At 35.8% G+C, this 11,589-nt stretch overlaps 1 protein-coding gene across 1 annotated transcript; it reads right to left on the reverse strand.

The window, feature by feature from the left end:
* Positions 1 to 307: 307 nt before the first annotated feature.
* LOC311094405 (E3 ubiquitin-protein ligase TRIM35-like) lies at positions 308 to 7,449 on the reverse strand. The gene is made up of 6 exons (XM_084132364.1): positions 6,752 to 7,449; positions 3,277 to 3,372; positions 2,846 to 3,076; positions 2,707 to 2,729; positions 2,507 to 2,625; positions 308 to 2,131 (listed from the first exon to the last, which is right to left on the reverse strand). Exons 1-6 carry the CDS (start codon positions 7,145 to 7,147, stop codon positions 1,587 to 1,589), a joined length of 1,410 nt encoding a protein of 469 aa, XP_083988490.1. The 5' UTR covers positions 7,148 to 7,449; the 3' UTR covers positions 308 to 1,586.
* Positions 7,450 to 11,589: the final 4,140 nt, after the last annotated feature.

An 11,589-nucleotide genomic window follows, 5' to 3' on the forward strand; every position in this document is an offset into this window, starting at 1 on the left:
TACTTACATATTGTAAACATGAATTTAAACATACTTTCATTATTGTATGACTTGTTTAATAGTTACTTAAGTATTGAATTTATAATATTTATAATTACTTTGGGATTTGAGATTTACAATACAATATTTTTTCTTTATCAACTATTACATGCACAGATACAAATTTTAGTACATATAAACAAACCTCACAGCAACACAAACACAATTATTTCACAATAATTTATCCAACTGACTCTAATATGCAGAAGCAGAAAACAGGAAAAAAGTGAGTATTCGCTTTATAGGTGTAACGTAAGGAGGCAAGATGTAGAGAACCCAAGTGCAACTTTAATACCAACGTGATCAAACATAAAAAAGGCATGAAAACTCGAAAACAAGAACAAACAGCAGTTACCCAAAACAATACTAAACAAAGTCACAGGGCAAACATGAGGGCTTAAATACACAAGACTAATGACCCAACAAGGGACACCTGTGAACAATGAACCAATAACATCATGACACATCAGACAAGGGAAAACACAGCAGGATCACATGACAGACATGAAATGTGACCAAGACATGAAATGTGACCAAGACAAGACCAAATCGTGACAAAAATTAGGGAAGATTCACAGAAAAACAGTAGGAAAATTTTATTGATCTTAATTACATTTATAACCAACCAAAAATACAAGACAGCTTTTTGAGTTCTGAACCACAAAAAAGTTCCTTGTTTAAATTCCTCTTCAGAGAAAGTGTTCTTTGAGGCATTGGCAATCCTGGATAGTCTATGCCGATGTCTCTTCTCTTTGAGCACACGTTCAATATTGGCAAGGCACTTCTGGTGGTGAGGGTCCTCAAGGGCAGGTTCATTGTCAAGACTATGCTCCACCTGTTTTGCATTAACATCTGTCTCCAGTGTTCCTGAATTAGTGCCCTCTGGACTTATTTCGGTATTACCGGTGCCAAATGTCATTTGGTGATCATAATACTCAACAGTTTCTGAACTCAGACCTGCATGTTTTAGGGCTAAGCTCTGGAATACACTGCAGATTGGAAAGTTTTTGATCTGTTAAAATGTCCTCTACAGTATCTGAGTGGTCTACTGCATAGTATTCAGTTGGAGTATGTGAAGGGGAAATAGGCCAAACCTGAGAAAACGGCACCATCTTGTAAATAAATAAATAAATATATATATATATTCAATATATATATCAATATATTCAATATATATATATTTATTTAAAAGAAAAGGCCAACAGAACAAAAGTCTGTTAACAAAGACTGCATCATTTTATAGTTAAATGGCCCCGGGATAAAAAGAAATTGGGGAGGGTAAATATTTTGCGTACAATGTGGAAAGGAAAGAAGAAAACTCAAATAAAAATACACACTTGTGCCAAAATTGATGTAGTTGGCATTAACACAGGATTATTTTATTTTTTTTAAACTGAAAGAGACAAACATGTCCTTAAGGAAACACAAGAGTTAATTTGGTTATAACTTTACATTGAAGTGTGATTGATCAATGAAACCCTTTGATTACAGTGTTATTATTGAAGCATAATTTGCAAAACTGTATTAATCTAGAAGCAGAATCAGATTTAACTGTGATTTTCTGCTGTAATAAACAGTTTAACTGGTAAGATCCTCAGAGGAGAAGTTGTGCAGAGATTATATAAGAATGGAAAGACAGTCTCTGTGAAGGATGTGCTGAATCTGCGCAGACAGTCTTTAGTTACAGGATCAGAGAATGACACTGTTCCTCTGTCATAGTCCAGCTGAACTCTCACACGCTGAAGCTTCTGTTTAACAGTGAAGACAGTGTCAGGTTGCTCTGGGGATCTTGAGCCGTATTTGCTGTCTATGTACAGCACACACCAGACATTAGACTTAAAGAAACCCTCTCCCTTCCTTTGGTTTGATGCTGTTGTTATTCCAAGACCACAGCATGTATTGTCTCCAACCTCCACATCCCAGCAGTGTGTTCCTGAGTTAAAGCCCTCAGATCCCAGGACACATGCAAACCTGTCAAACCTCTCTGGATTATCAGGAAGTGTTTTATCTCCATCACTGTACGACACACTGGTCAGATCAGCAGAGAGTGTGAGACGAGGATATGCTGTGTTTGGATCCAGAGTCAACGGAGCTGCAAAGAGAATAACATCAGATTACAGGATGAAATATGATGTATTAGAAATGTAAATGTAGAACATTTTTCTTTTGTTGAAAGAGATCATAAATCATAACAATGGTCTCTCAGTTACTGTCAGAATGGATTGAGGCTTCAGGTTTAATATCAGTATTCAATAAACACTATTGTATCCTAATACATAAACATAAACCATGAGGAATAGACTTTTCATTATGAGTTCGCTCAATGATCTGATGATTTTCTGAAATACAGTTCAGATTCACTTGGTAATTCAAGTGATTATTAAATATATGTCTATCAAATGTTGATGTTGTGTGTGTTTATATCTGAACTATCTTCTGCACTGGTGTCAAATCTGCTGAGACTCACTGTGTTGGACAGTTTCCAGCATCTTCTTCCAGACTCTGAACGGCAGGTTACCCAGATAACGCGACACATGAATCAAAGCTCCAGAACTCATCCGTGGATCCGGCTGTGAGATCTGGACTCTGAGGAACATTCAGGAGTCAGAACTGCAGTGAATTTGAGTTCAGATCCACTGAGAGAAGAGATACGAGCAGCTCACTCACCTTTCCATTGAGGCCTTAAAGTTCTGGAAAATATAGAGTTTTAAACATTTTAATATCTTATCAAACACTCTCAGTGTCAATGAGTCTCTCTATACAAGCTGTTTCATACACAAAGAATGAAGCCAGATTGATTTGTCACCTTTAGAAACGAGACGTCATTGTCTTTCATCATCTCCTCCATGTCTCTGATTGTGTGTGAAAGAGCTGAGATGTGTGTGTTCATCTCCTCCAGCTTCTCCTTCATCCTCTGCTTCTTCTGCTCCTCTTCCTCTCTCAGTGCAGTGATTGTAGCTTCTTCTTCGTCTCTGAGAAACTGATGAAGCTTCTCAAACTCTTCTTTAATCTGACGCTCTGTGTGCTCAGCTTGAGACTGAAATCAAATCACATTCACTTCAATCATCTCAATCAACACAAATCTCGGATACCCGACATATAACGGATCCAGAAGCAGAAGCTGCTCGTCATTTACAGAAATAATCAACTGGAAGCCATTATATTACATATATCAATTTATAACGGTATAAAGTGATTCAGCTGTAATGAAAATGACTCTTGATTCTGTTTCCTCACATTGATGTGTTGAGCTGTTTTCTCAAACTCTCCTTTCTTCTCTTCATTGTGTTGAAGTTTCTGTCGTAAGGACTTCAGTGCTGTATTGAGCTCCTCCTAGAATTGAACAAAAATACATTAAACACCAGATTACAGTGAAGAGAAGAAAATACACTGATATGATCATACAATTCTGTGCAAAAGTATTTATTAGTATATTATTGCCATAACCACGTGATCTGTGACGTCCGAAGCTTCGTTTCCACACAAAGTCACGTGACTGCTTCGTATTCAGATTCAAAAATAGTGTGAACCTCCTGAGCAGGTTTCGATTGTCTTCGGTAGTAGTAAATAAAAAAGATGTAGACTTAGCCCTCACACTGTTGAACAAGTTTCTTTACATTTATTAAATTACCCACAAAATAAAATGTCAGCTGCCCAGTTCACAAGCACTTCACCATTCCACAACAATTTTCTTTTATTTTGATTATATATGCCTACATGAGCCTTGCCTATGAACTCGTAGGATTATTAGGACTGGGGCTAAAGTTTATGTGAATAAGGCTGCATTTGTAGATCAAAGCAGATTCATAAGAATTGTTTCTGTACAAGGTAATTAGTCCCATTTATTATTATAATTTTTTTCATAAATTAATTCATACAGTTGTTTGTTCATACATTGTATAAGAACTACATTAACACTAGGGCTGTAATCAACCAAAGAAAATCTTGGTCGACTAAAGTCCTATAATTTTCGACTAAAAATCGACTAAAAATGACATTAGGGAAAAAAAAACATTAAATTAATTAGCTGTGCACTGCAGTACTTTGTAGCCTTGTTGTCCGCCTAAATGAATTTCAAATAAACATAAAAAATAGTAGGCTATTTGCAGTATATTAAATCGTTTTTGACCTAATTATTTTGCACTGACACACGAGTCTGTCGGCTCTGCAGCGCTGCATAACGTGCATCTGCGCGCAATATAAAAATAGTAATATAATAAATAGTACTAGAAATAAATAGTAATATAAAAAATAATACTATGTTGTCAACTAGTGATATCATCACAAGAACTTTTGAGGAATATGCAACATAATTTAGACAATTTTTTTTGTCATACAATAACTGACAGACACTATCATTTCATTGCAGCTCGCACAGAGCGAGGCTGAACATTGAACAATAGACTATTAACTTAAAGCTTTTACTCTTAAACACAAAAGGTACGTCCACTATAATAAAAAAAGAAGTTTATTAAACAAACCAGATCAAGTAATAATATTCAGCAAACCTTCTAGTAGCCTACTTTCTTCAATCTGTCTGTCTCTCTTCTCCAGTGGGTTGGGCTAATCCAAAAGAAGTGAAAACAAGGGGGGTGTTCTGAAGACAGACTGTTACCTGTGAAACAGGGGTGCTCTGAAAACACCCCCATTAGCAATTAGTGCTTTCCACCTGATGAAATGAACGCGGCAAAAAAATCGACCAATCAGAATTTTGGTCGAGCAAGAACGTATCGACCAAATAATTGACTAATCGACTGGGAGATTACAGCCCTAATTAACACTAACATGAATTATGAGGATTAATTGTATTGCTTTGTGGTTTACAGAGCACAAAGTTATTTATTAAATGAAAAAAAAAAGGAAAAATAAAAGGTCTTTTGGGACAGAAAGACAGCTTTTCCACCTTTTGACCACAAGATGTCGTTAGTGTGTAACGTGTTGAAAAGCTTGGAGTAATGAACCATTTTACAATACAGTCGAGGGGGAAAGCCCCGGTGCTTCACAAAGCTTCATTTCACCATCACTATTATATACTGAAGCAAAAAAGTTATCCAATACTAACTGGGCCTGCGTGATCATGTATTTGGCCCCATACTTACTAATTGCACAAATCTATGAAACTGTATTTATAATGTTGTTCAGCTGGACTAAACACAGCCAGTCCTGGGGTGCGTTTCCCAAAAGCATCGTAGCGTAAGTAGCACTTGAAAATCTTCATAGAACTACGAGTGCTCTGGAGTAATCGTACATCCCCAAGTGCATCGTAAGAAGACAGATTTATGAGGACACCTGCAGGACAACCGGCAGATACACCTTTAACTTTATTCAAATGCAATGTGATTATAATATAAGGTTTTGATTGTACTTTATTGTACACTTTATTACTCTTTTTTGTTGGTTAAATTAATAAATTAAATAATTAAAAACAAAAAAAATAGAAATAATTTAATCTAATAATTTGAATCAAAATTAAATGAATGAACATAAAAATAAATAAAAGAAATCCTTTAAATCTGTTAAAAATTGCATCTTTGTTTCGCTCTATCTCCTCTAAAAGGACATTAATTTCATCTTTTTGAAAGGTATCTGTTCTTGTTTTGTTTTTGTTTTTTTTTAGCCATTTTGTCAGTTCCTCCGCCTGTAGGTGCTTTATATAGACTTGTCTTGATTGCTAATCCACAACAGATGACAATTATTAGGTTAAACGTTCAGAATACGATTCCAGATAAGGTTATGTTTTAGCACTTCGCGAATGGACAGCGACTCTTAAGTAGCACGTAGAGCGCGTTCTCGCGCGTTCATGTTAAGTGCATTTTTGGGAAGCGCTTGTGGAATTGCTGCGAGCGTTCGTAACCTTGCACGTAGAAAGCGCTCTTAAGAGCTAAGATACATCGTTATCGGGAAACCCGGCCCTGATCACTGCAGCCCTGTTCAATCACATAAACACTTAAATAGGACTTTTTCAACAGCATGAAGTTGGTTAAAAGGTCTTAAACAGTAACACACTATTGACAAAGGTGAAAGAAACTCCAGGAATAATGATGAAGACGGTGATTGAAACACATCCGTCTGTGATGGATTACAAAGCTATTTCAAAGGCTCTTGGACTCAAAGAACCACAGCGAGAGCCATTATATCCAAATGGAGAAAACTCGGCACAGTAAAACCTTCCCAGAAGTGGCTCAAAGTCACCAAAGGGCCAAGAACAACATCGTAGGAACTGAATTTTCTTATTTTCTATCAGAAAATGCTGAAGGACAATATCCCATCTTTAGTCTGCAAACTGAAGCTCAAGCAACAAGACAATGATTCAAAGAATAGTGAGTAAATCCACCTCTGAACGGCTCAGAAAAGCACAATTACAGTTTTGGAGTGGCTTTGTCAAAGGCCTGACTTGAAATCAATTGAGATGATGTGTCAGGACCTTAAACAGGGAGTTCATGCTTGAAAACCCTCCAATGAGGCTGAACTAAAGTTGTCCGCTCAATTGTGCTGTTTTTTTTTTTTTTTGTGCAAAATAATGATATCTATGAAAAAGGCCCCACTATTTAGTATGAGACACAAAAACATAAGAAATCAGGATGGGCAAATACTTTTACAGCACAGTAAATGTCATATAAATTTCAGTAAAATGTCATTGAAATAGTGATGATATCTATGTTTACAACTAATTATTGTTCTTTACATGTGAAACAAGAAACATTTTTCTTACCTTGTAAGATGAAAGCACTTCACTGATGGGTCTGAATGTGTGATTGGTGTGTTTCTCTGAGTCTCTGCACACTAAACACACAGGCTGTTTGTCCTCCAGACAGAAGAGTTTGAGTTTCTCACTGTGTAAACTGCAGATCTCCTCAGATCCTGATGAACGTTTCTCATTTCTCTCCTTCAGGAACGATTCACACAAGTTTTTTAACGTGAGATTAACTGGAGGATCATCTTTTGAGGATCTTCTCCTGCAGACAGGACACTCCTGAGTTTCCTTAGTTTTCCAGAACTGTTGTAGACACTCTTTACAAATACTGTGACTACAGGACAGAAAAACAGGAACATTGAAGATTTCATAGCAAACAGGACAAATATAATCATCTTCAGCTGCTGAAGCCATTTTCACCGTTTGAGTCTCGCAAACTAAACTCTACTTTCACTTTCTGAAGGACGGTTTTCAAAAATAGATCTGCTGTCTGTTCAGAAATCACAACAGACATCACAAAAATCCTTTTTTGTTTTTTTGAAAAAGTTTTTCTCTTTGTTCTCCATTGATTGCTTATTCTTTATTGCTTTTGTTGAGACAAAGTCGGTGTGTCAGAAAGTCAGTCTCTTCTTGGTTAGTGTTGTAAGAGGGAGGAGTTTATGATCACTGCAAAAAATGCTTTTCTTACTTTGTATTTTTGTCTGGTTTCCAGTCCAAATATCAAAAAATTCTTAAATTAAGATGCATTTACTAGATAAGTAAAATTAGATAAGATATTATGTCTTGTTTTCTGGGGAAATAAATCAAATTAAGTGAGTTTTTGCTTAAAATAAGCAAAATTATCTGTCCATGGGGTAAGAAAAATATTCTTAGAACAGAAACAAGCGACTTTGACAAGGGCCAGATTGTTATGGCAAGGTGACTGGTACGATAACTGAGACAATATATTGTTACACCCCTAAATAATGCATACTAAATGTATGATATACATGATGTATTATAAGGATAGTGACAGCAAATGTTTTTTATTAGCTGTAATACATTGTCATTTGATCAACATTTAATAAACATTTGTTTGTTTATTATTTTGCTATGAAATGTGTAAAAAAAAAAAAAAAAGTTTATGGTTTATTTGAGGAATTTGAGTCTGTTAACTACTGAACTTTTTTTGCCTTATTTATTGCCTTTTCCCCTATCACATTAATAATCATAAATTAGGTGTAATTCGAAAACTGAAAACTGTTTTGAAAATTGACATTGTGTAACACTAAACTTGTATATTTATTTTTACACTCCTTTTTGAAGCTCATTTTTGAACATCTTGGGAAAATGTTATGGGCTTTCTCATCATATATGACTTTCTGTCACAGAACAGGACATTGATTCATACATGTCCACCGTACAGACTCCAGGACTCACAGCATGTTCATCACACAAGTGAAATTCTAGATCAATATATTAGATATTATTATGAAAATATTGCCAATTATTACTCCCATTATTACACTTTTTTTCCATTACATGTTTCCCCAAGAACACATTAATATGCAAATTAAATAGTGTATAGATATGTTGAATTGAATGGGACTACACATTTATGGCCATTTTACCCAAATATTGTATAAAGTAAAATGGTGTATCATTTCATTCTATTATATCTTTTATTACACAGTTGAGAATCATCTTTATTCAAAGTTTGTTTAAAAAATCCAGAAACATAAAAACTCCCAAAATAAAATAAACATAAATTATATATAAATAAAAAAATAAACATAAAAAATCCTATTCATATTGAATGTCATTAATGTATTTTTTTTTAAAGAACTGAGTCCTGGTGTCACTAGAAGACATAGCATGAGATATGAATAAAATATCTTGTTTAAAAATGTTAAAATTAAAATGTTTTTATGCTCTAAACAATGTAATGACATGTAAAAATACTAAATTCAAAAGATCTTTTTTTCTGGGTCTCAGGAGGATATGACAGAAGTCTGACAGAACATTTATCAAGCATTTTTAATGAGTTTCAGGAGCTTTATGAAGGGCAGTGTAATCTCACATGACCAGAAGATGGCGACAAAACATCATGAAAACACACGGTCAGTACAATACAAACGTACAATATAAACACACACACACACACACACACACACACACCCTCTTGTTGACTCCTTTATCTGTTTATATTTGGTGTTCATTTATGAAAAAATGACAGGAATGATCGAGAATAAAGAGCATAAATACCCACATTTGTACCAGATGTAAGTTTATACTGTTTATGCTAATTTATAATATCTAATTATTTTCTAGTTGCCAATTTACTCAAGTATTTTTATGAAGTATATAATGGCTTAGTATGTCAAATTATGAACAAATATAATTTTCTCGCCAAACATTTAGCAGTTTGTAGCATACATGCTACAACAGAGATGCTAGTTTGACATATAGCTATATTGTTTGCTTAAGCCTTAAAGGGGTGGTTCAGGATTTAAGACATCGGACCTCATTTCCAAGTTAGCCTGGGTGTTATTTATCAGTGGAGACAGTTTTCAACATTTTTCATCCAGTCCTTCCAGTTGCATAGTTCGCCGGTGCTAGGCTAGCGTGAGTCAATGGTATCTGCTAGCCTGCCATTAAAAACAGTTTTACCCACTCCACAGTACACCAAAAGCAAATCAATTATAACGCCAGACTATCGATGTAAATGTCTGTTGAGAGAGTAATGTTAGAAATCAAACTACCCTTTCATCGCATTGCAATAGTTATACTTTGTTCCCTGTATTTATTAGCACAGTCTACAGCAGCGGCGGAGTGATATTAAGTTACCTAGGCAACCGAGAGAGCCGGTCCACATGACAATCACGCAAGTGTATTTCCCTGCCGCTGACACTCATCACTACAGAAGCAGAGTATATTTCACGAAGAAATCAACAAGACATAGGACTATGGCCACGTTTGAAAGCCATGCCAATGTTTCGGACTTTGGAGATGATGAAGACGAAGAATGTGTGTTATTCAACGAACAGTAATGTATGAGCCGGAATACACAGACGAAGAACTAATCGAGATGGATGCTAAAAGGGCAGAAAGAGAAAGAATTTCTGTAGAGACAACAGCAGCTGGAGATGCCGTAGAGAACCGGAACAGAACATCGGGAGACTGGTGGTGCCAGTGCAGAAAATGTATACAAATGCCGAAGGAACTTTTTGGTAACCATCTATTTGTTTTATTTTTACAATTTCGAAATGCACACCGAATCACCATGTTGCCAATTCCTTAGTTTACAATCGAATGTTTCAATATCGTTGTTCAAGGTTACTACTAGCTAGCTAGACGTCCCGACTGTAGTGCGCTTTTGTTCTGTGTTTACTTTTCGGCGCAGTACTAACGTTACTAACCGGAGCAAAGTAGAATTCCGCCGCTGCTGAGAAGCTAGTTCCTGTAAATGTAATGCGATCATTGAGATGCAAGAATAGTTTGATTTCTAACATTATTCTCTCAACAGACATTTACATCAATAGTCTGGCGTTATAATTGATTTGCTTTTGGTGTACTGTGGAGTGGGTAAAACTGTTTTTAATGGCAGGCTAGCAGATACCGTTGACTCGCGCTAGCCTAGCACCGGCGAACTATGCAACTGGAAGGACTGGATAAAAAATGTTGAAAACTGTCTCCACTGATAAATAACACCCAGGCTAACTTGGAAATGAGGTCCGATGTCCAAAATCCTGAACCACCCCTTTAATACAGATCATAACATGTGGGAATAATGTAGCAAATCAAACCTGAGAAGTGTCCTCACTTCATTATAGTCTTGCATGAAAACTAGTTAAAAGTCATTAACAAACCCCTGCTGAAAAAAACAATAGAAACCATTACATAATTGCTAATGGTTTTAATGATTATGAAGAGAACTGTATTGGTTTTAATGGAAACTGTAATGGTCCTAGTGGGTCTCTTTTGGTGATTTGCTTTCTTCTATTGGTGGCATGTTTTTTTCTATCGGATACCATTAAGGACCAATAGAACACCTTTGGCAACTTATAGGTTACATGTTGGTATCTACTGGACACCAGTATGAACCATTACGTCTCCAACAAATGTAGTGTTTTCTTTGGTTTGATGATATTAATATATAATTTGTTTGTCACTGATTTCCTGGACTGTTCCTCTGTTTAAGTGACAACTTTCACAGTAGAACTGAAATTCTACTTCCTCACAACTGTTTTTAAACACTCTGTTAAAAAGATACTTGGATTGAGGTACAACCTCTTGGCCAAACAATTTATTTATCAACTGCAGTAAATCATGTAACTGGCAACCAGTTATTTTATGCTTTGCTGCATGGCTCATAATCATGAGCATTGCCTCAGCTTGTGTGGTAGTTCCTGTGGCAGTCAAAGCAGTGTCCATGTCAGGCTGTAGGTCAATCACTGACAGGGGATCAGGAGTGTTCTGCTTCATGCTGCCTGTCCTATGGTCTATCTCAGACTCTGACACTGTTCCACTGCATGCCTTTAAAAAAGCAACATCTCTGTTTAAGGTATAGTTGTGTGTAGGTCTGCTCATACACATATTCACGTAGGTGCATATTTATAAAAAAATAAAATAAAAAAAAACTTACAGACCCTCCAAAATGAATAATTAATCAAATACTTTGTTCAGTTTATAATTCAAAACTTAAAGAAGTGTGTACCTGAGAAAAAAAAACAAAAAAAAAACAATTATCAGAACAAGCTAAACTAGTACTAAACTAGTTTTTGAAGGTCTACTTGAGCCTGGTGCAACGTCTACCTTACTACTGTACTCATCTGTCATCAGTTCAGCTGTTTTGCTTTGACCATTCTAACAATAAT

This window comes from Abramis brama (genome assembly GCF_963993115.1).
Source record: "Abramis brama genome assembly, chromosome: 13".
Lineage (NCBI taxonomy): Eukaryota > Metazoa > Chordata > Actinopteri > Cypriniformes > Leuciscidae > Abramis > Abramis brama.

Excerpts from the sequence above, each read along its gene's own strand:
- LOC311094405 (XM_084132364.1), bottom strand. The coding sequence starts at position 7,147 with ATGGCTTCAGCAGCTGAAGATGATTATATTTGTCCTGTTTGCTATGAA. Across the intron at positions 3,077-3,276 it reads AAACAGCTCAACACATCAAT|TCTCAAGCTGAGCACACAGA; the intron begins GTGAGGAAACAG and ends ATTTGATTTCAG. Across the intron at positions 2,132-2,506 it reads GCTGGAAACTGTCCAACACA|CTCCGTTGACTCTGGATCCA; the intron begins GTGAGTCTCAGC and ends TTCTCTTTGCAG.